The sequence below is a fragment of the Octopus bimaculoides genome, chromosome 21 (assembly GCF_046866305.1).
Source record: "Octopus bimaculoides isolate indiv1 chromosome 21, ASM4686630v1, whole genome shotgun sequence".
NCBI classification, from domain to species: domain Eukaryota; kingdom Metazoa; phylum Mollusca; class Cephalopoda; order Octopoda; family Octopodidae; genus Octopus; species Octopus bimaculoides.
Genome location: NC_142948.1, coordinates 11669049 through 11691908, shown reverse-complemented (window position 1 = coordinate 11691908; position 22860 = coordinate 11669049). Strand labels below are relative to the sequence as shown.

Here is a 22860-nt window from a genome sequence, read left to right as displayed (position 1 = left end):
ATAATTACCGTCTTTCTAAGTTATATCATTAAAATCTACACTTATCTCTCATAAACAGTCTCTTAGTAAATCTATAAATTGTTATCTCACCCTTTAATAATATTTCTTAAGTATTATCGACGTCCCATTTGCTTATACATTATTTCCGTTCAATATTCTTCGAGAATAGGTTGGGAATAATCAATCTTACGCCATTCAGCTATGACCGTGCTCTGATTTATAAATAAATCCCATATAAGCCTAAACGCATTTCACGGCGTTTTTGTTTCCACGTCATATTGAAACTACTTGTTGTCTTATGAATTTTTATTGCGTGCTGGTTCTGAAAATAATGGTGTATATGGAATTAATACATACATACAACAACAGCTGATCTTTAAACAGCTGATCTTTAAACATAACAACAACGGGAAAAAAACGTGTGGAATATGTTTCACTGTTTTATATTGTGTCGGAAAACCCATGCATCCTCTCATGCGAACACGAACACACAAAGACTTGCATAAAAACTTATACCTGCATGTGTACGTCTGTTTGTATGTAAGCATCTATCTATGTATCTTTCTATTTCTCAATCAATCTATCTATATATCTATGTACCTTTGTGTGTATATGTGTTTGTATGTCTATCTTTCTCGCTTCCTATACGTAGATGTTTTGGTGTATGTAATCTCCAAATATATATCGAGACACATACAAGTAACACATCGGTTATAAAGTGATAGTCATTTAATTTTCGTTCGTGATGATCTTATTTCATATTATTGAGACTGGCTTTGAAGCAAATATACTCGGCAAATGAAACACATATTTGATGAAATACAAATAGTGCAACTTTTCTTATACTGTCATATCGTCACCAATCGCATAATATCCATTAGTGACAACTAAAGTTCACTATAGCTCTCTTTCTCTCTCTCCTTCACAATCTGCATGTGTGTCCGTGTGTGGTGAGGTGTAATATAATATGACAATTAAGATGCACTTAACAAAATTGCAGGGAATTGTTCTTAGTTTTTGCCGGTGTATTTTGTTGAATAATTGCCCCAAATAGAACAGACGTGATTGAGCGGGATAGTGACGAAACTGTCTTTTTTAACACAGACATATCGTATCAAAAACTACAGCATCAATAGTATTTTCCAGTTGGCAGTAGGGTTTCAGACTCCATTAGATTGTTTTACCTTAAAGACAAACAAGAATGAACATCGCTCACTTGTCATTACTGTATCTTAGGAAGAGAAGAATAAAGTTTCGATAAGGCATACAGTCATTCAGCAATGGAGAGAAATTCCACACCAATGTTTTTCAATTAAGAGCTGAATAGTTTACCTACCAATTCAGGAAATCCGAATTTAGTTAATAGATTTAAGCAAGTATTATCGACCAAATATTTTCATGATTAGTAGAAAGTTCACTAAATTTGCTTTGCCCCTCCTGTAAGCCCGCTCTCTATTCGTACCTACAAATATCGCACGTCACTTTATACACAACTAATCTTATTTTATAAATTTTCCATTTGGCCCAATTTCTAAGATGTTTCTTCAAAATTTATCTCCCATGAAAACAGCCAATATGAGTTGATCAACAATTTTGATACACTAACAATTAAATTTTAGCAGGGTGTTAGAAATATGAAATTCATTTTTTAATGATATAACATTTGAAAGCTGCTATAGTCAGAATAATGTCCAAAATGAACCAGGACCAGTTGATTCAAGCATGTAGATGATTTAGATCTCATATAGAAGCAGTTGATAAAGCTGAAGGTGGCTTTTTTTGAATAACATATAACAGAAGGCTTATGTTTATCCTCATAGCTTTTTTTGATAAATACAGTTATTTTCTGTTATATATCTGTGTTTTTTAAACATAAATCTATCGTCAAATATCTTACGCATCCTGTATATATAACGTATGTATGCATGCATGTATATAAATAAGTATCTGTATAAGAGGCATCCTCCATTTTTGCCTGAGCGTAAGTCTAAATCACCTGTTCTTTGATTTCGTCCTTGTATCTTCAATGTCTTTGAACCCCACACCCACCCACACAGAAATAATGTACGTAATTATATGCAAACGTAAACATTAGTTTCATGCTCCAAACAACTTAGATGGGACAGGTAAGAAAGATACTCCAACGAAATTTTCTGCCAATTGTTTCAGGTGTCACCTTATTTTGCTAAGCATTTATATCTCAACGATACACTCTCCTAGTATTTATCGAGTAAGATTACGTTTAAAGCAAAAGAAAAAAAAACATACAAAAATAAGAACAAAATGACTCAAACACACTCACACACACTCACGTATAGTATAGAAAACAAGAAAAGTTCTCGCTGTAGGTTGCATTGTATCGACTGACAGCTTTTGTTTCCTCTTAAATTTTCCCTTCGACCACCTACGATATCAAAAACAAAACTATCAGATTTTTGCAAAGGATTCGTGTAGTGCTAACTAATAGATGTGTTATAAAATTAATTAATGGGTAACAAGAATACTCTTGCGAAAAACTTTAATAACAAACACATGGAAAAAAACCACTCATACATATAGGTATATATATGTGTGTGCGTGCGTGTTTATATACATACACACACATATACATATACATGTATTCGTATATATTTACATACACTAGCTCTCTCTCTCTCTCTCATATATATATATATATATATATATACGTATGTATATTTAGAATTAATATTCTATATGTGCATAGGCACATAAATACGCATGTATATTTATTTATATATATATATATATATATATATATTAACAATTTTATTCATTTTTCTAAATGTAAATTCTACGGTGAAAAATCATGCTCAAGATCATTTTAAATACTGTGCGAGCAGTGGTTGGGGTGGGGAGGAAGAGGGACAGAAGGAAATAAAGAAGAGCAGAATGAAAAGAAGAACGGGACGAAAGACGGAAAAAAGAAAGACAGAATAGAAGAAGGAAAGGAAACCACGAAAGAAAGAAAAAAGGAGTTGGTATCAAAGAAGTAATACAAGTTAACTTTTGCAATCTACGAATTGAAGAATTAACATGTTCAACAAACTGCATGACGTTTTTCGCCACAGAGATGCCTTCCGTATAGATTGATGATCAAACCAAATAGTCACGAATTCAAAGATAACTTAATACTATGCGAAGAATCTGGGATTGTAAGAACAAAATCATTCGCGAAAAAAGTTAGTAATAACAAGGACAACAAAAACAAAAATAAATGAGCAAATGAATTCAAAGACACTAAAATGACATGCATTCTAATAGATACACTATACACACATATAAAAAAACCCAAAAGTAAGAAATAGAAAAGGAAACTGTCGAAAACGGATATGAGCGCCACCACATTAACAGCAATCCGAATAAATGAAATGAATGAAAATACATAAAAATTACATTAACAATATTATGCATAAAATAATAATCATTAAGTAGAGTAATGAGTTGGCAAGACTTTTTTAATACTGTACACGGAATTAATAGTTGTCGAATTGCGGGGTTCTTGGTAATGTATGCTACTTAAATTGAAGTACATCACGATTTCTTTACACAGACAATATTTTTAAGGAATATATGCTCCTGGTCCCCGTTCTAGGATTCTATGAACTGAAATCGGTATGGTTAATTACGTATGTGCTTCTAGAATATCTATCTATCTATTACTCTTTACCTGTACGTGTATATATACATATATACGAATATATACATATACATATATATATATATACATGTTTATATCTATGATATAATATACGTGTGTGTGTGTGTGTGTGTGTGTGTGTGTGTGTGTGTGTATGTGTGTGTGTGTGTGTGTATGTATATACACACAAACTCATACACATATGTATGTATTTATATATATTTCTAGATTTCATGTCAATGACGAAAGAATCAATTTCTAACCTAGATGAGGTCTTCTTCGTCAGACTTTCAACAATATCAACTGCATAGTTGAACATGAATTTGGGCACGTATTTTCCGCCAGTGCATGAGTAAGCTTTCCATTATACACGCCTACTGATACATCTATTTACATGTTCCGTAATGTGTATATTTACTTATATTTTAAACTTTGCATATTCCAAGAGGTCCAATGATGAATTGCATCTGTTGTATCCTAATCAGTTCTTTCCGTTCTCGTTTTTAGAACAGTAATTCGTTAAAATTAGAGGTAAGACAGTTCGTTTTGTTTATCCTAGTGCCCCAATAATTAAGTGTGTAAATCTGTACTTGTAATCCGGTTGGTGTATTTATAAACTTCGCCACTGGGCAGCGCAACTGTTTTCGTTTTTGCTGATAATTAGTTGTACGTACGCACGTACGCATGCATGTATGCATTATGTTTATGTATATGTGTGTATGTGTGTGTGTGTTTGTATCTTCGGTGTGCGTATGTATGCCGAAGGCATCCTAATATACATTCTGCTTCAGATTAAAATACAAAACTAAAATAGTGATAGTATAATTTCCAGACTGAATATGAAACATAGGTTTGTGGGATCGATACGCTCAGTAGAAACACTTCATTGTTTTTGCCCCCAACTGAAATATTGGAAAATTCGACTTTTTCAGCAGTCATAATTTTTTAGATTATTAATTACTTCAACAACCAAAGACTGATCCATCGTTAATTTTGATACAGTATATCCATGTCTTTACTGCCCACAGGGGGCAGACAAGGGCAGGAAAAGGATTAAGTCGATTACATCGACCCCAGTGCGTAACAGATACTTATTTAATCGACGCCGAAAAAATGAAAGGCAAAGTTGACCCCGGTGGAATTTGAACTCCGAACGTAACGGCAAACAAAACACGGTGAAGCATTTCCTCCTGGCGTGCTAACGATACTGCCTGGCGTGCTAACGATTTCTCGACCTGAAGAAAATTCTAACTGGGCTCCACCTGAAAGGTCATGAGATGGTTTTCTTGATAAGAGAACCCCATGTCACGCACATATTGTTGTGATGCGTGTGTCTCGTGTCCCCTTCTCAGATGACTGGTCATGATGGGTATACACCGTTTTTGATACAGCATATCGAGCAGATGTCACTTTCGTACCGTGCTTCACGCGTAGTATGAAATTCAGTTAATTTCGCAATGTAGCTGCGTTTCCGTAAAAGGAGCAGTTATTGTTACATTGTGTTGTCTACTATCAGTGTTCAACACGAGCGTGCACACACACATACACACACAGATGCGACGGATTTCTATGCAGTTTTCAGCTACCAAATTTAGTCACAAAGCATCAGTCAGCACGATGAAATAGGAGAACATACTTGTCCAACGGACCGCGTTGTGGAACTGAACATGAAACCACGTTGCTCCGAAGAGAGTTTGCTAAGCACAGAACCACGCATTTGCCTAGTTATTCGTGTATTAGGAGAGCCAGCATGACCAAAGTCGCTGGCACACATATGCAACACCGTCAAAGATATCAATTCTGAAACGCCAAAAACGTTTCCTCATAATGTTGATAGCTACAATACAAAATTCACAGATAACAATAAAGAGCTAATAATGTAAAACGTATCAAAGTAGGTTTTGGTCTTTGGCATTTTGCTCAAGGAAGTTATTTTAATTGGGTTTAGATGTAAATATTTATTTAGATATCAATTTATTTTGAAATAATTTTTCCACTGTTTCACTCAACTTGACAGAAAAAGGAGTATTGGAAAAATAAATTCAATTACGTTCTTTTGATGGAATTGAAATTCATCACTACATAAAATTATGTTAAGTGAGGTGTAAATTAATTAAATTTGGCAGTATATTGTCAAAAGAGCTTTCTCGATCTACAACTCAAAAGACTAATTTACTTACAAAACTAACTATTATCAATATTTGAGAAGCACATCCTTAAGAAATGTAACGAAAGTATTGAATCTTTACACATATCATGTTCGGTGAGAAACGTTTCGAAAACTGACATGTTCAGGAAGCTTTCACACCATGTGTACCCAAACCGTATAGTACTCTTGCATACAAAGTACCAAAGTTTCATTTATACATTATATTACTTTGCAATGAGTGTACATTACGGGAATTGCTTACGGGGTTCAGCAGTCAAAAACCAACGGATATCTGATGATAACGACGATAAGCAACAAAAATAACATAAGACTTTGTTACTAGAGCACATAGGCGAGAGATTTCCATTCACTCCTCACAGTATTGAATCTGTTTTCCGTAACCAAAAGTAAGACAAAAAAACAAAAAGCCCCAACAATCATTATCGTAGCGACCAATAATATCAGGTATTTTATATTATTACAGTTCCTGCCGATTGTACTGCCTTTTGTAATAGATAATTAGTTATGTCCCCTATCACACGACGAAGGAAAAACAATGAAAAAATTGAAGAGATTTCAAAACAAAAAATTACCACAAATTATGTTATTTCAAATGTATTTCTACTTGTATACTGCAAAAGAAATATTTTAGTTTCATTGATAATTTTGAAGCATTTTCATTGCTTATATGCGAATTTCCTCGACTGCGAGGGTAAATTATCCATACACGGTAAATCAAATATGAAAGAATTAAAAAGCTGCAATCTTGTGGATGTCTTACCTTCTTTGTCACCAAAAATGACGAGTACTTGTTTCCATTGGAAGTACTGGATGACATCTAGATAAGCCCTGCTGAGTTGGTGCATGTCTGGGTGGAGGTTGATTGAGAATGTGGGGACATCCGAGAGAAAGTGGTCCATGCGAACCTCGATGTGAGGGATCTTCAAGGCATTGCACATTGAGTTCACATAGGAAGCCACCATATACGATCGAGGACCAAACAACGCAATGGAATTCAAACCAACTTGGAAACATACTGCAAAGAATAAAAATAAATAAGAAGTTAAAGTAAAAGCGTAAATATATTTTTTTGTTAAAGGCGCCATGTTATATTAATGTATATCGGTTAGAAAGTCGCTTGTTTTTATACAGAGGACAGGGAACAAAATTCATGTTCCGTATTTAATATAATAATGTCTAGCCAATATCGGAAATGGATGCAAGCATAATCAGTTTTCCTACATTTGTAATAAATTTGAAATAATCAGATGAAATTTTTAAACAAAAGATTGTGAGAAAAACAAAATTATTTTTAATGCATACTCCACTTTTAGAAACACAACTATGAATATTTATGTATCATTGTATATTCCTGTTTGCCTGAAGAGAAATTGTACAATTCTAAATATGTAAAGTGAGTTAAGTGTTTCCGCTAAATGATGTGTTATACTTAAGGGAATTTTGAAGGTAATTATATATAAATGAATAATTAGAAATAAAGAAATAATATCAGTGTTAAAAATATCGAAATGCCTGCTGTAAATATTCAATTAACGTTTTTTTTTTTTTTATGTGTTTAATGACAAACATACTCGAATAATATAATGTATGCTGCAAATGTGATTCTGCAAACGGGAGAAATAAAACCGGATACATAGAAAAAAAAAAGTAATGAATGTATCGGACCTTGATGTTCGTATCAGAACATTTATGGAACTCTAACCTTCTGATATCATTGCAGCACCTCGACTAAATATCATAAATCTGTAAGAATTCTTTTGTCGTGTGTAACTATTTCCAGATACCCACATTTTCAAATATTCCCACCTCCAATTATTTTTACTATAAATTCTGTGACGTGCACCTACTTTCAAATTCGTTCTACTTAAATAAAAAACAAAAACATACGCACACACACCTACAGACACAGATAAAGGTACATGCAGAGAAATGCACACGTGATTGTGAAATCATGTATATGTTCACGTAACCATAAAAGATAAAGATATATACAATACTTTTAATGCATATAATGTATGTATATATATATATATATATATATATATATATATATATATATGTATATACATGTGGGTTTGGTGATGCAAATATAGTGTGTGTATATATATATATATATATATATATATATATATATATATACATGTGGGTTTGGTGATGCAAATATAATGTGTGTATATATATATATATATATATATATACATGTGGGTTTGGTGATGCAAATATAATGTGTATATATATATATATATATATATATATATATATATATATATATATATATATATATATATATGTATGTGTGTGTGTGTGGGGGGGGGTTGGAGATGCAAACAGGAAAGTATCATTCAAAACCTGAGTGCATATACATTCGTATACTCAAATGGTGAGTTTCGTGTCAATTATGAAACTCACGGATCTCAAGTATGGGTGATTTTTCATGCTGATTATAATAATAATAAAAGCAACAATAATGATAGTCTTGCACCGACTTTCATGGCCTATGATTTTAACCGATCGAAAATGTTAGCATTTACTGGATGGAGCACAGCAACTATTCTGTTTAATAGGACAGTACTCCAGTGGTACGTAATTTATCGCCTTTGGAAGGATGAAAGACAAAGTTGTGGAACTTGAACTCAGAACGTAGCGACGGCCGAAATACTGCTAAGCATTCCGTCCATTGTGCTAATAATCCTGCCTGCATGCTACCTTATATATATATATATATATATATATAAACTCACTTTCTGTCGGCGTAACAGAGTGTATGTGTGTGTATGTGTGAGTGTTTGTACGCGTGTGCGTCTGTTGCGAGGTCAATTTATTAAACTGAAACTGTTCAAACGCGGTCTCCTCTATGGCCACAGTCCAACCCAATAAATGATCCAACAAATACAGCAGACTAGGTTAGCATTGTGCAGTGAAAATGCAGTCTATAATAAAGTTTGAGTGCCATTATTGAGTTCCTAATATAATCTCGCTTGTGAACACGTCGGGTAGAATAATACGGACCAAACGAAAGGCATTACGATATACCAGTTAAGTGCCTTTGCATTTTGAATTGAAAATCCTACGAAAATTGACATTTTTTTTCTTTCATACACCCCCACCCCATATCGATATATTCAAATCCGTAATGTATTATTGGATCTCTTCCATCGGTTACACCGCTTCCTAAAAAAATATTATGGCTTTTTGTCAATGCAGGAAATCAATATTTTTATTCTTAATGCCGTAGAATGTCAGAGGAGAGTAAATGCCGGAGGAAAGATGTTAGATACTCGCCTCAACATGCTTTTCAATCCAGTTGCAGTGGTATTGAACTTTCATTCTTTTAATACATCTAATACACTTCACACACTCCCGTTCCCTTTTCACTTTTGCACGTTGTTGGATGTGAGCCAAGTTCTCGTTCATGTGACCGTCATTTTCAACTTTGTATACGTTTTCATATAAACGACTTGATTTCCGGCGGAGATATAGCTATCTCTGTGAATCTCAATCTGCTAGAAACAGCTACGAAATTTTCTGAAACTCCTACTGTTTTATAAATGACAGGGTCACACTAAAGCTGTTGTCAATGGTATAACAAATGACATAATACCTGATTTAAGTTGATAGTATTTTTTATTAGAGATAGGAATTTAGTTGATACTTTTACCAGGTCGACTAACTATATAGGTGTCTACTTTCTTGTTGGTGATGTGTATTTCCAGATTGGTATAAAAAATACTGTTTCCAGTATAAACACAAAGCCTGAAAATTTGAGGGAAGAGACTAGTCGGGTATCTGGACATAGGGATGCTCAAATAATCTATTTTGTTGACCCTGAAAGAATGAAATGCAAAATCGAGCTCTGTAGAATTTGAACTCATAACCTAAAGCCAGCAGAAATAACGTTAAACATTTTATCCAGCTTGCTAACAATTATGTCAGCTTGCCACCCTTGCAATGTAAAATTAGGATGTCATAATCCAAATAAGGGAAATAATTTATGCTGTCAGTAAGAATGACAAGATACTTTGAAGATGTAAAGCAATTAAAGGATTATTGATTAAAAATATAAGCTTGCAATGGTACCTAAACGCTATCCTCTGTTCCCCGGTGCACTGAGAGGAGGGAGAACGTCAAAGTTTGCTGGTTACGGATGGAAAAACCATACTATAAAAAGACACGACGGATTATAAATAGATAGGGAAACACATCTACACACATTGATAAATATACATACAAATAGAAAAACTGAGAAAGAGACAGAAAAACGCATTAAGCGCAAAAGATCTTATTGGATTATAATTTCGAAACAATGAAGCAAAAACTGAAAATAACGATCACTAAAACGACAGATGAAATGACTGAAAGCCTTACTAGCAATATATAACACTCTTTCGATGCTATACATGTTCGGTATATATTTTCTTCACTCGAAAGAATAGAAGGTATAAACGAAAGTGATTTTAATTCAGGAGGAAAAGACATTAAACAAAATCCCGTAGTCTTCTTATCCATTATTAAAATACCGATTTCCAACATAAATATTCGCACCACTGCCGTATACCACCAATTAAATAGACCCCATTGAATCACATCTTTCATTTTCTTCTTATCGTTTCGTCAATAATGAAAAACAAATTTCACTTCAGCTGCAAAGCAAATGGGGAAGTAAAAAAGCCGTTCCCTAAATACCACTGTTTATATTTAGCATAAGGTATTAATGCCCCGATTAATGCCTTCTGCGTGAATTTTTGAGATAGGCACTAAGTGGAACCCTACAACGTATATAAGTGTTTGTGCGTGTCATTGTGTCTGTGTCGCCTTATACGGCTTCTCAACAAGTGTTAGCTTGTATACACCCCCGTAACTTAGCGGTTCACCAAAGGATAATGATAGAACAAGTACCAGGCTTTATAAGATACTCAAGTAGTGGAGATGACTTTCTCACTTCCCGAGCGTTAAACTAATACATACATCTATTGTCTACACACCCGTCTTCGTCTTTTGTTTTGTTTATTATTAATTATTATTATTATTATTTGTAAATTTCAACTACATAATCCTCAGTGTGTTGCTGGTACTTTAGCAAAACTGAACATTGTGGGATTAGAAATTGGATCGTAAAGCTCCGCTGAAACACATTTTCGTGGTGGTTATACGTATTCTGTTATTCCAATTATCGTTCTTTTATAAAGAAAATAATTGTAATTCCTTACAATAAATTGTTTCTTTTGTAAAAAGGGAAAGAGAGTTGATTACATCGACCATTGTGTTTCATAAAACATTTCCTTGCAGGATCATCAAGGGAAAAAATCGCCCAGAGTGGTTTCGAAAGTAAAACTTAAAGAGACGTAACTGAACATCACTTTAAAGTATGTCCACCCATCTACAGATCCTGACGCCAACTTCGAACATCATAATGATGAGATACGTAACGTGTTTGAAGTTCTACGTATTTATACATCAAGTAAGAAGAGATCAAGAACAATATATAGCAAAATGTGTTAAAGTAAAAGATCAAACATGATGTAACGTGTGTACATGTATATTTTATGCGCATATGTAGTGTTATGTTGAATGTTTTTAGCGTTTTTAGATACATTTGTTCACTTAGATTCAATGGTTATTCAATGGACACAACTATTTCTTACAGATGCACATACGAATGGACGCATATATATATGTATATATACACAGACACACTCATAATGCTTATAGATACGTGGGTGTAGAAAATATATAAATGCACGCATACACGGACGCGATAAATGTATGTGGATGAGTTTGAGAATAAAATATATATATATATATATGTGTGTGTGTGCGTGTAGCAATTATCACCTCACTCTGTTGTATCTATCTATCGATCTATATATCTATGTGTGTGAGTTATGCATACACACATACATTCATATATAAATGAATGCGTATACCCATACACAGGTTATATATATGTATATATAGTTATATATGTGTGTGTGTGTGTGCTTTTGTGTATATGTGGCGCAGTTATGTGCATATGTGTGTCTATGTACGTATATATACATATAGGGGAGAATATACGAAAAAACAACAACAGACGAGGACAGATGGTGTAAATAACAAAAGGATGTATTAGTATGACGCTCGGGAATACGGAAAGTCTTTGACGTTTCGAGCTACGCTCTTCAACAGAAAGAATACGGAGACAAGGAGAAAAACACGGAAAAAAAAAATTTAATAGTGTCCAGTCAACGGTCAATCATCATGCACACGCACACACACACACACAAACACACACAAAGCCAATCATCATTAAACAGAACTGGATACGAAAGAGATTTATGTAATCGAGTGTCAATTTAGACTTTTGCCGCCAACTCCCATATACAAAAAAAAAAAGATCGTAACTTCATCAGCTTTACGAAGAGTCATATATGATAATGGTTTATAATGGGAAACCACTTTTTATGTGCCCTTTTATGAACTATTGTGACAGTTGTTATGAGCTAGACTTAAACCCCTCACAAGTATAGTACAGAACAGGTTGTAGAATAATAGGACCGTGAGGCAAATAGACCGAGAGGTGGGCAGTGTTACACCAATAAGCGTCGTAATACCTGGTAATTATCATTCGCCTTTCACCACACCAAGAAATATACAATTTCTCAGTCCTCGTAATAAATTTCTTATTAAATGAGTTCGTGGACACCTCATCTCACTGCCCTTGATCTATTTTCTGTTTGATATGCAATATATGAATTATTCTTACTTCTTCAGACCCAATCTTCTATTAAACAGTATGCTTATAAGGTAAGAAATGATATTCATTAGAATGTTATTGTTTGAAAAAAAAAAATTCTGTATAATATTTCTGTTCTTGTAGTAATGATGTTATAATATGATTTAATTTGGTTTTCAGATATAACACAACGCAATCAAAAGACAAGATTCTATCAGAGCAAACTACCTGAATGTTTCTAAGCTTCATTTAGAGTTATACAATCCTAGACTAATAGGCTTAGTAAAATGCTTCTAATCTCTCATCATTATCACGGAACTGGGATCACATTAGTTCATTTATCACGGAACTTGGATGACAGCTAAATTGGTGCTAATTTCTTCTTTTTTTTGGGGGGGGGGCAATTACGAATTGATCTGTAATAACGTGGGTCGACTATCCGTGGAAGATTCTGTTTGGAGCATAAAATCATGCCACAATGACCAACCACAACTTGGGTCTTCTGAACGAAATATAATTTCCCCCATAAGTTCTATTTTTCATTTATCACTGCTTAAATTAATATTTCCTAGCCCTCCATAGATCATCTGTTAAACAGCCCACATGATTTGATTATAGGGATCTAATGTTCGCTTTCCAATAAGACTACTCTTTCTGTTACATCGACATTGCCTGTGCAAGTGTGCAACGTGTCACATGATAAAAGGAATCGAAGGGTAGGGCAACTTGAAATAAAGTGTTTCCCCTCACGAACACAACGCACGTCTGGGGATCGAGGCGACGATATCACGACCATGAGTGCAATACTTGAACCACTAGGCCATGTGCATATGTGTGTGTGTATATATATATATATATATATATATATATATATATATATACACACACACACACACACATAAACACATATATCATATATACATATATTCATATATATATATATATATATATATATATATATATATATATATATATACATGTATATATACGTAAATTATTTAAAATTATAATACAGGGTATCTAAGAGATACCGCCACGCTGAAAAATAGTCAAATCCTGACTCTAAAACCACAATAAATGTCCACATAGCATAAGGAGCATAAGGATATATACGTATGTATATATACATGTGTGTATATATAAATGCATATATATATGTACATATATGTATATATATAAAAAAAACTCATACAAACACACACACATATGTTACCTGCACATTTGTGAGTATATATGATGTGCATGTGGTTGCAACTGATGAAAATGTCAGACTTTATGCATGTCTCTCCCCACCCTCCCTCTCCGTCTGTCTCTCTCTCTGTCTTCATCTCCCTTTTTATCTCTGTCTTTATATCCACGTTCTCTCTCTCTCTCTCTCACTCACTGTACGTGTGCGTACGAATGTTTCTTGAAAATTTTGTCTCCGTTCCTGTATGTTGAATGATTCTTCTCGCTCTTGCATCTATTAGGATCAATATATCGATTTCCTCCCCGATTCGATACTCACGAATCATGCTGAGATTCTTACGGTGATAAATATTTTAAAGAAAATAAGAACAAAGTGAGAAATTTCGATAAAAAGTTAAACTAGAATGAAATTCTCTGTGCGTCTTTTCTTATTCTATGATTTTGAATTAATTCTTAATGTTTAATCTGGATGACAAACGTTCAGCAGTTTGATTTTCTTTAATTTTCTTTTACAAGAATGTCGCCCTGTTGCTGTTTTATTTTACTCGTTTTTCATGTTTATTAGCATTTAGCTTTTTTTTTTCTTCTGTCTTCTCTTCTGTTTTTGTTTGTTTGCTTTTCATGCCGGTATTAAATAGCAATGCAGGGTGCTAACGGATTGTCGAATATCGACCAAGAAAGCAGCACTGGCATAACCTTCACCTACATTTCCATAATTCTAAATAACAGGAGCCTGCAAGGGTACGAGTGGTGGTAGATGGCTTACGTGAAGTTTGACTTTGCAATGGTGCTTATAGAAAATATTGCATTTAACAACGCTGAAAATCATTTCAGATGAAAGACCAAACAGAATAAAAAGTGTTACAATAACGTCATATTTTATAAATAGAATATTAGTGGATATTTTTTGTGGTTCTTTCAGCATGTTTTTTTTTTTATTATTATTCCTTATTCTTTTAACTGCTTGCAAAGCCGCAGGTATTATGACTACAAGTATGGCATTTTAGATAATGAGTACTAGCATACAAAACATCCCAATTCATAAATAGCACTAAAGGTTTGCACGAAACAAGACGAGAAGCTGTTCTCGGAAAAATTTGAAGTTAGAATTAAAACAGTACGTATCCTAAATTTTAAGTTCACCATATGAAACAACAAATCCATTTTCATCATTACTTCAATACAATCAAATGTATTTAAATGCAATATAAATTTAATAACGACAAAGCTACATGCTTTATAAACATATAGGCTGTGTGGTAAGAAGCTTGCTAACTAACCACATGGTTCTGGGTTCAGTCCCGCTGCGTGGCAAGTGTCTGCTATTAAAGCCTCGGACCGATCAAAGCTTTGTGAGTGGATTTGGTAGACGGAAACCGAAACACGCTTGTCAAGATAATTAATGAAGCTTGCAATCAATCACCAGGAAAATGAATAAATATCTCAGCGCCAGAAGATTTAAATTTAAAATCTATTATAGTTGGCCCAGCCTGTGAAACCCGACGCCTAAGCAATTTTCTATACATCCTACTGAAATCCTTGCTGAACTACATCAAACGTTTCCTGTTTCCTTAGAGACGATCTAGATATGCTTAAGCACCTACCAAAGACAACTAATAAAGAGATACGTTATTGACTTCCTTGGATGTTATTAATCTTTACACCAATATTCAACACGACTATGGAATAAAAGCAATAAAATTCTTGCTGGAAAACAACCCCGAAGAATTTCCGGAATGTATAAGCTAGGTTTTTATTATTGAAACTTTAAAATTTATACTTCAAAACAATCATTTCCTATTTGATGACAGCTACTATCGCCAAAGATGTGCAATTGCGATGGGAACAAACGTAGGCCCTGTTCTGGGAACTTAATATTGGAATATTTTGATTTCACTATATATGAAGTGTCATTGGAAAAAAAATATGGATATCCATTTCACTATTGTATAAGAAAGAACTATAAAAGATATATGGATGACTGCTTTATCATTTGGAATGAGACCATTAATAAGCATTTGGAATTTAAATCAATGCTCTATACTATAAACCCTAATGTTGAGTTTACAATGAAATACAGCAACGAACAGCTCCCTTTCTTTGATATTCTTATAAAAATAAACAGTCAACACCCAAATTGTAACTGTCTTTAATCATAAACCAACGGACTCGAAGCAATATCTTTTGTTTAGGTCATGCCACCCAAAACACATCAAAAGAAATATTCTATTTAATTTAGCCAAAAGTATTTGCACAACAGTGTCTTATAGATATAATCGGGACCTCCGTCTTCAAGACCTCAGAACAACACTAAGTGAGAGACACTATCCACCTTCATTTATAGATGATGGAATTAAACGTGCTAAGAAAGCAGGCATTAAAACACTAAAGGGAAACAAGACGAAACACCACACCTCATTTCAAAATAGTACTGTATATCTGAACTAATAACCCTAAAATCAATGAGGTATACAGTACTATTCTACAAAATCTACCAATGCTCAGTAGGAATCCAAAAATGAACAACATTCTGAAGACACATTCATCAATGTAAAGACTTGCTGAAAAAACTTCTGACAAATGCTAAGCATTACAGAACAGCCACGAAACCAAAGGCTAAAAAATACGGACGTCCAATCTGAGGAATTTGCTCTAACCTACTGGAAGGTTGTGAATTCCAATTCAAACCAGGGAAGAGATTGACAATTATGACCAACTTCACTTGTGCATCCGAGAATTTAATTTATGTAATAACTTGTTCAGATTGTGGACATAACTATATAGGATAGAAAAGCATGGCACTTGGGCAGATAGACAGACAGATAGATAGGCAGATAGATAGATAGACACACTAACACTCCCACATATATAATTGATGAGCCAGTAGTGAGCTGAGGTCGAACGGTCAGAGCGTTATCCTCTTATTGATTCTGCGTTGGAGTATTGGATTGTTATTGTGCGAACGGTTGTATTAAAATAACCAAATAACCAGCATTTGTTACACTGCTTATTGGCTTATTGTCATTCGGTTATATTTGGTACTGTGATATTGTTACACACTCACATACATCATATATCGTTACTGACGATAGAACATATTATGCTAGCAGAAATTACAGAAAAGCTTCTACATCAAGGCTTGAATTTAAAGTTGAAAGAACTTCTTTCCTATCTTGATGATTTTCCATTTACATTCATGCGAAAGAACATCGAATATGGTCGATACAGCTAGTGAGTAATTTCTATATACAGTCGTAAGAGAGGCAATATAACGAAATGTATTGACTTTAGTATGGCCTGTGGAATTTGTAGAATCAAATCTATCAACAGAACTAATATCAGAAGCAAATACGTTGTGTTTCAAGTGCAACAATTAATTCTGTGCCTGTCTGAGTAAATATATATTACCGCATACATATACACATACACGCATGTGTGTATATAGATAGATAGATAGATAGATAGATACATACGTACATACATAAATACAAAATTAAGAGGAATGACCACCAAAGGTGCACACCTAATATGCTAAAGATAGACGTCATATTAGGAGTCCACCTTGGTGGTCATTCCTCTTAATTTTGTATGTAATATAATTTTTAATCTTCAGAATTTTTAAATATACTAAGCTATTAATTTTAATTGATTAATATCAATTTCTAGCCTCGTTATGTAATTTATATATATATAGATAAACAGATAGGTGTATACACTGATGGGCAGATAGATAGACAGACAGATAGACAGATGAGCGGGCGGACGGACAGATAGATAAGTAAAAAAATGGGAGATGGACAAGCAAAACATTTGGTGTCACTGGAGAATATTTACAGTAAAAAGTAAGAATAAATATAAACTAAGCACAGAACTCTCATGATAAGTGAGTAAAGTCTCTAATAGGGGTTCCTGGAATACCTAAGCAAGTAGATCATGTTAATGTGTAACGAATTCACATAATCCAAGTATTTCGTCATTAAAGAGACGAAGTATAGTGATATAGAAACAGATATCCTTAATTGAAGAATTCCCTTTACACTTCAAGACGGGGACTTAGTCGTAAACCGATCTAAGCACTCATTGTACTCACCTATTCATATATGTCAAAAGAAGTATACTACTTAGATTTCCTCTCTCTCACTCTCTCTCTATATGTGTGTGTGTGTGTGGGGGGGGGTGTTTTCATGAATCTTTCTGCGATACAGCTAGCTTATATCATAAGCAATGCTTCCTGGGGTGGGGTGAGGGGTCGTTATAATACTTTGGGTTTTTTTTATAATTAGACAATCGTCCCCACACGTTCCAACAAGCGTTGATCTAATCCCAAATTGTTTCCTGTTCGAGCTACTCCAGATAGAACTGATCTTCCAATGGATAATGCATTCTAATCCACAACAACATCAAGGTAAACTTTCCTGCTTTCGGAATCAATTCATGGTATATCACATACTGATCTGTTTTATGTCCAGCATAACGTATGCTCTGAAAAGTGAATTGACCTGTAAATTGCATGCATTCCACCGCATTCGAGGAAAACTATGTTTGGCACACTTTGTTTCGATATATTTCCACCAGCTCTACATATTTGAGCACTGTCGTCTCATGTATTCTTCAGTACATTCCTTCCTTGGAACGGAGACTTCTACATGAACCACTCGACGGGTAAATCACTACAATTAGCGATGAGAAATTACCGTTTCTGTGATCTTCAGCAGCTTCCGCAAGCCGACTTTCAGGTACTAGATTTGTACTAGTCGGCAGTAGGCTCAGAGAGGAGAAGCCAGTAGGCTCAGAGAGAAGCTGGCATCTACTTCACGCTCACATTGAAACAGCGGAGACACTCGTAATGGTTGTTTCAAATGTGAATAGCCTGCTTTAAGCATTCAGGACATGGTAATAACTCCAACATCAATGACGGCACATGGCTTTGCAGATCTGCTGCTGATGTATTGAAACGTACCTTTCCTCAGGCACAAGGTGCATAGAGTTTAGTCATACCTCTATCAGCAGAAATTGTTGGATAGGCCTCTTAGAACATCGTAAACTTCTTGATGCAGAAATTTCATTAGTTGTATAATCTTTGAATATAGTACTACGAATACGGGATACCCCTCTCACTTTCTCACACATTCTCTTTCACTGTATACCTCTCTATCTCTCTATTTCTGTCTTCAATGTATATATGCATATGTCGATGTGTATGAGTGTTTATAGGTGGAATAATTTATATATAATGCAATTTAAATGATAAATACGAAATAGATTATGCAGTTCATGTATGTATATATATATATATATATATATATATATATATCATACATGCACAATTAATAAATGAGGTTTTAACAAATACAAGTAAGTTAATAAACGTCATTACAATGAAATTATTGAACCTTATATTATATATGTAAATATATTTTACTGAACATCACGATTAGAATTACATTATGAAAAATAAATAAATATAACGTAAAGGAATGGTTATATAATAGCAACGGTTAAGAATGTGATGATTCGAAAGTACATTAGAAAGGCGTAGATCTCTCATACGTTTAAGCAAATAAAATCACTCTGCTTTTGTTATCTCAAATAACATAGATATAACATAAAAGTCAGGCTTTCAGCAGTTCAACAAAATAATGACACTTTTATAATCTAAAATCTAACCATTTCAATGATGGTATCTCCCCACCACAGAGAGCTAAGCTGTTACATGGTGTATTGTTGGAGATATTCAAATCATTTTAAATATAATTGCGCCTTTATAATGCTCTCTCTGTCTAACTATCTGTCTCATTCTTTGTCTGCCCCCACTCCTCTCATTCTCCCTTGTTCTTTCTCTGCTTTCTCTCTTCCTCTCTCTCTCTCTCTCTCTCTCTCTCTCTGTTGTAGATGAATAATACTTGTATGGATTTATGAAATATCTAAATGCAGATTAGTTAGACTACCGTTTCTATTTTTTTCTTTTTCTTTTTTATAGACCATTTAATTTCTATTTAACAATTTATCTGATAAAACCATATTATGTAGGTTGTATTCGTTCTTTTTTTTAATAAAGAAATACGTACTCCGAACACTAAATATCAGCTATTATTTTTATCTTGGATTTTTGTAACGTATATTGTTATTCCATCTCGGAGTTTATATGCCCAGTTATAGCTGTCGATATAAGATCGCTCTCATTGTATAATGCTTATGTACGAACTGGAAATATATGAAGGATTTCCAGACAATCTAAAGTTATATATTGTAATGATAATAACGATGTTTCACTTTATCTCTTACTTCCGTTCGTATTATATATTAATCATGAACAGTGAAACCTTTAGTTGAATATATCATTCTGAACAGGAATGGCAGAGTTGATGAAAGAGGCGATAATTTATCGGAGATACGCATTCTCTGGTGACATTATGTTCATGACAACCACGACATATAATGACCATAATTGTAACATTCTGAAAAAGTAAGTTGACAAAATATACGTTAACTATTCCAATGTTTCGTTTGTATGATCATATATTGCTCTGATAGAACAGAAATATTAGCTGGTAGGCGGCCGTAGCTCAAGACAAGATCTATGATGGTTTAATATATCCAACATACCCCTGCGTATCTCTAGCACTAGGCTACACACTCCCGGTCCGGGATTCGAACTCACAACCTCACGATACGAATCTTAGGCATGGCATTGCGTTCCCTTTATTCACTGTTCATAATTTCGTATTGAGCACAGCAGATTCATACAAAATGGACTCTGTCAGTACTTGGCAGTTACTATTTATATTTTCATACTGCGTATTCCGCCATAAAGTGTTTGGAAGAATGGAGCAACATCCAAACAGACACCTCTATGTGTTTTTGATCTATGTTTACCTTGTTTAAGTGGATGTAGCGCTTTCAGATATTCTCTGCGTTAGTGTGGAGTTGTATGTGTGTCTCAGTATTGAGAGGTGAATTTCATGAAGAAATTATATTTGAAGAGCACCAAATGTTGTTCCCTACAGATTTAGGCAGTGATTTTATTTTTAGTTTGTTAATCTGGTTCCGTAATCTTCCTACATGTCTGCGATCCATGTACAAACTGTGATGATTCGTAATGTAATGTTTTGGGTACAATGCAGTTTAGTGCAGTTAGTTAGTGAGAGATTAGGGATTTGTGACGTGTTAGCAAATTCATTGATAAATATATTATATTATCTGTATAGAATGGTTTTTTTTTTCTGCATCTAAACGAGATATATGAGTGTTCTTGAAGTAAGTATGTGTCAGTATTTTAATATTTTCTTCAAATATGCCTTCTTTGTATGTTATAAATGTTGTATAGGTATTCCATGGCAAACTATCTGCGCATTTGTTTCTTTCGCTCGTTCTCTCTCTGCGTCTGTCCATGGTATTTGTATGTTTAGGGTGCAACGGCTGATTGGACTTGCAGTTAATTTCTCTAACTGGAAAAACAGGAGATGTAAATGGTAAGGCGTGGAAACTTAAGTTCATTATTTGCAAATCAGGTTTCTATCTTGTAAGTAGAATATTGAGTTAGTTTTGCAGCGGAGTCTGAAGAGTGTAATATATGAATTTGACGTGATTTCATCTACAGATGTCAATATATTTCCTTTGATGAGTGGATGAAATTACGAAATCTCATGATACACTATTCAGAAAAATACAAATTCTGTATGTATTCGTGTACACAGTATAGTGTTTGCAAAGATATACGTAGTATGACCGTCAGCATATTTGGTTGTTTCTGAATAAGTTATTCGGTATTCTGTTCGTGAATAAGTACCAGGCAGCGGAGCAGAAATTGTTGTGTGTGAGAGAGAGAGAGAGAGAGAGAGAAAGAGAGAGATAGAGAGAGAGAGAAAGAGAGAGAGGGAGAGAGGGAGAGAGTAATTTATATTCAATCCGCAATGTGTCTTCAGTGCAAGGATCATGATATATATATATGACTGTTCTATGTAGTGATGTGAATAGGTTTTAATTTGTCCAGAGCTATATGTTGGTTAGTAACATGACACCAATGATGAACCTTTTCTAAAACTGTTGAAGGTTGATACAAATAAGGTGACGGAATGATGTAAGAAATAAATGTGTGATGGAGTTCATTCGCGCTTTTGTAAGATTTTTTGGAGTGCTATACTTTTACGGAGTTTTTCAGAGTCTACACTAACAGGGATAATTGTAAACAGTAGAAAGTACAGTGATTTTTCTTCAGAATAAAGATAAAGGTGATATCATGACATGCTATAAAAGAAATTAAGATCCGATCGATTTGGATCTGGTGGACTATGAAAAGATTAGCTTTCAACTTCTTTTCTTCGTTCAGTTAAATAATGTTAGCGATGTTGTTAATCACTTAAGCTTCTCCAGTCAAAGCTCATGTAATTTGGACACTTATTGCACATGCACAAGCAAAACTTTCGTATGATTAAATTGTAATAAATGTTGATGTATTCACTAGATTTGCCTCCGGTAGGATACGTGTTGTTAACGAATGGACATCAATCATAATCACCATAAAATAAGATAATTAGCTAACAGAGGAAAGTTTGATAATAGATGAATCTCGGTAATTTGATATATTGAAGTTAGCAATGACATGTAAAGTGAATCCACTGACTTATCACAGAAAACACCATTAAAATATTGAAAGCTTGCTTGTATCACCCCGAAGATGTTTATGAATGATAATACACTATATATAGCAATCGAAGTGACAGGCAAAATAATAGCCATATTACAACGTTCACATAATATTACGAAACGTGTCGCTGAGGGGAACCTCTATCCCAGTGCATCGTCTGCTAGAAAGAACAGTCAATTTTATTCCAAATCACACCTCAAAATGTAGACGGTTTCATTTCTTCAGGAAGTTTAAGATGCGACATATTTTGAGATGAAATGCGTTAAAAACGGATTGAAAGTATATGATAAATACACCCGATCGATCAACAATGAATTATGATCTAAGCAATAATGATGAAGACGACATCGACAACAAGAGTAGCAACTACAACGGCAATGAATTACGACAGCTACACCGCACGGCAACCATATTGAGAATATTAAACAACACGAAAATATACAAGTGAGTAAATACAAGACAGGAAATAACTATATTACATGAAA

At 34.1% G+C, this 22860-nt stretch overlaps 1 protein-coding gene across 2 annotated transcripts in view; it reads right to left on the bottom strand.

The window, feature by feature from the left end:
• LOC106883108 (glutamate receptor ionotropic, kainate 2-like) overlaps positions 1 to 22860 on the bottom strand; it is a 251853-nt gene that overhangs the window by 195013 nt on the left and 33980 nt on the right. For both annotated transcript variants that reach the window (XM_089338811.1, XM_089338813.1), the window contains exon 2: positions 6589 to 6843. In XM_089338811.1, the coding sequence (XP_089194937.1) occupies positions 6589 to 6843 (255 nt within the window). The remainder of the gene's footprint in view (positions 1 to 6588; positions 6844 to 22860) is intronic.